Raw genomic sequence first — 2,599 nt, forward strand, 5'->3', positions numbered from 1 at the left:
GTTCTGCAGGTGATAATCCGCTTTCCAGTTCAGACAAATATTTGAATCAGCTAAATGAACTCATTTAATTGATTGAATTTCATTGAACAGTTTCGTCTGGGTTGATACTACAGCTTTAATGCTGGCCTTAGGGAAGTGCTCTGATAACCGCCTGCAGACTGATTGCATCGCCCAGTGATGTCACTGGATCTTGTTTGAGTCTGAACCCAGTCTCTTGGGTAAGATAAGACTCTGAGACATCACTGGGATCCGACCTGAGAGGTACTTTGTGTTTGGACTTTCAGTGCTGCTTCAGCTAATCTTCTTCCACGTCTGATCTCACGCGGCCGTGAACATCTCCGTCCTCTCGGCGTCCTCCTAAACGTTAATCCAATCTGCGTGGATGAGCTTCTGTAATCAAATGAGTGATCGGATCTGAGGAGCTCTGAACCATATTCCTCCATCAACCAATTAGTCTATCTATGTATCTATCTGCCTGTTTGGGTGTCACTTTCTGTCTTTACTCTCCTTTCATTTCTCCGTTTCATCTTCTGCATCTCTGTCCACGCGGACTGGCAGAACTTTGAATGAATGTGATTGCAATTCGGTTGAACACAGTATAATGGAGCGAAAGCCAGTGTTTGTTTGTTCTCCCAGCAGAAGGTGAGGAGTCTGCGGCGGCAGATCAGGAGCCAGAAGACTTGGGTCTCGTAAGATGGTGTGTGTGTGTGTGTGTGTGTGTGTGAGAAAGAGAGAGCCCAGCAGATGGCACAGTCATCGTCGGGGCTCCTAAACCTTTGCACGCTCTTGTTAAGATGAAGGGTCTTGCCAAGATGACTGTTGTCATGGTAACGGCACCACTGCAGCCCAAAATGATGTCATGATATCCCAATGCAGATTTCTTTCTCGTCTTTTTGCGCAGTTACGTCAACTCAGTTGACTTCGTTCGGCCCTACGTTCAAACAGATATCACACACGATGGACGCAAAACTCTTTTAAATCCACCAGAGCATCAAGAAAATGTCTGCGATAAATCCTGGTAAACACGTTACATAACGGTTCAATGTAATGATGGGATAACACTAACGTTATGCTACGATGTAAAACTCTGGAAAAAGACTTCTTATTTGTAGGTCTTATTTCATTTTTTTAAGCTCTTGTAATATTGCGCCGTTTCGTTGAAGCATCTGCTGTGGTGGAGCTTAAATGGGAAGAAAGAAGATGATCTGATCAGAGCTCGAAAAATCTTCATAACATAATCTTCCATTGCCTGCGGACATAGAAAGATTGCACAGAAATGCTCAATGTGCAGATAGAGAGGGGTCAAGAGTGTGTTTTTCTCAAGGAACCACGAGGGGGAGTGTGTGTGTGTGTGTGTGTGTGTGTGTGTGTGTGTGTGTGTGTGTGTGTGTGTGTGTGAAATTTTTAGCTCTTTGCGAGGGCAATATGTTTCAACCTAAAAAATTAAATATTAAAAAAAACTTTGATATATGCTAAGCCACTATCTCTGTAAGGGCAAAAAATTGACGTGCGAGTCCGTTGTATAACATTTTCAGCGTTTATTTTCACAAAGTCAAAATCCATAAAATCAGTGAAAGTGTCTAGCACCTACCTACATCCCGATTAGCGGCGATATAATAAAAGTCTTCATTCACAAAACAAAACACTAACGCAAACGCAAATAATAACTATCAAATATAAACTTGAGTATGTTCAAATGATCAAATCAATCCATTCGGTCCAAAATACAACAATAGAAAAAAAAATGGCTCCAACTCTTTATTGTTGAATAGCTCAAACATCTGCGCAAGTGTGATTTATTAGGTTTGTTTTAGGTTAAGAGTCGGAGCTTAGTATGAATAAAGTTATTCATAAAACGTATTAAATATATATATATATATATCTATATATATATATATATATATATATATATATATATATATATATAAAAAATAAAATGAGTAATGAAAACTTCAGGGAAAAATAGCTCAAAGCAGTTTCACATTAAAAATATTAATAGTCATAAACATTTTAGTTTTTAAAATGTACACATTCCAACAATATTTTGGCTTTTAATGAATGCAAATGCAACTGAAATATGCTTAATTTAAAAACAGAAAAGTGCAATTATTACTGTTAAACTACTCATTTCGGTCAAAGTAGCATTAACAACTGTTTTTTTGTAAAAGCGTATTCATCCAGGACAAGACGACCATGTAAAAACGGCTGTTTCACATCAAATAAAACCGTCTGCAAGCCGGCAGCATTCAAAGGTGAAGCTTCCTAACGTTGCTATCTTTTGTGAAGCCGAATAATGAAGTGATTTTATTTTCCTGTTGCGACGTGGAACAGTTTAGAGAGAAACGGCAATCGTGGATTCATACATTTTCGCATTTCACGGAAAAACATAAAGAACCCAGACAGAATAAAGAAAATCTGACTGTACTGAAGCGGAAGTTTAGCGTCCCGAGGCGAGGTTTTGTGACGCACTTCATTCAGTGATTTTTTTTTTTTACCTGAATCATGAGAGGAGTTAAACCCCGTCAGACGTGAGAACCAGAGTGTAGCAGAAAGTCTGTTCCAGAGAATGAGAGGGATTCATGCTGCTGCCTCGCATCTC

At 39.2% G+C, this 2,599-nt stretch overlaps 1 protein-coding gene across 1 annotated transcript in view; it reads right to left on the reverse strand.

Annotated features, from left to right (window-relative positions):
- Window positions 1-1,892: 1,892 nt before the first annotated feature.
- acss2l (acyl-CoA synthetase short chain family member 2 like) overlaps window positions 1,893-2,599 on the reverse strand; it is a 12,824-nt gene continuing 12,117 nt past the window's right edge. The window contains exon 18 of the mRNA XM_043233499.1: window positions 1,893-2,599. This exon is cut by the window's right edge and continues 106 nt beyond it. Within this exon, the coding sequence (XP_043089434.1) occupies window positions 2,578-2,599 (22 nt within the window). The 3' untranslated portion in view covers window positions 1,893-2,577.

This window comes from Puntigrus tetrazona, unplaced genomic scaffold, assembly GCF_018831695.1.
Source record: "Puntigrus tetrazona isolate hp1 unplaced genomic scaffold, ASM1883169v1 S000000846, whole genome shotgun sequence".
NCBI lineage: Eukaryota > Metazoa > Chordata > Actinopteri > Cypriniformes > Cyprinidae > Puntigrus > Puntigrus tetrazona.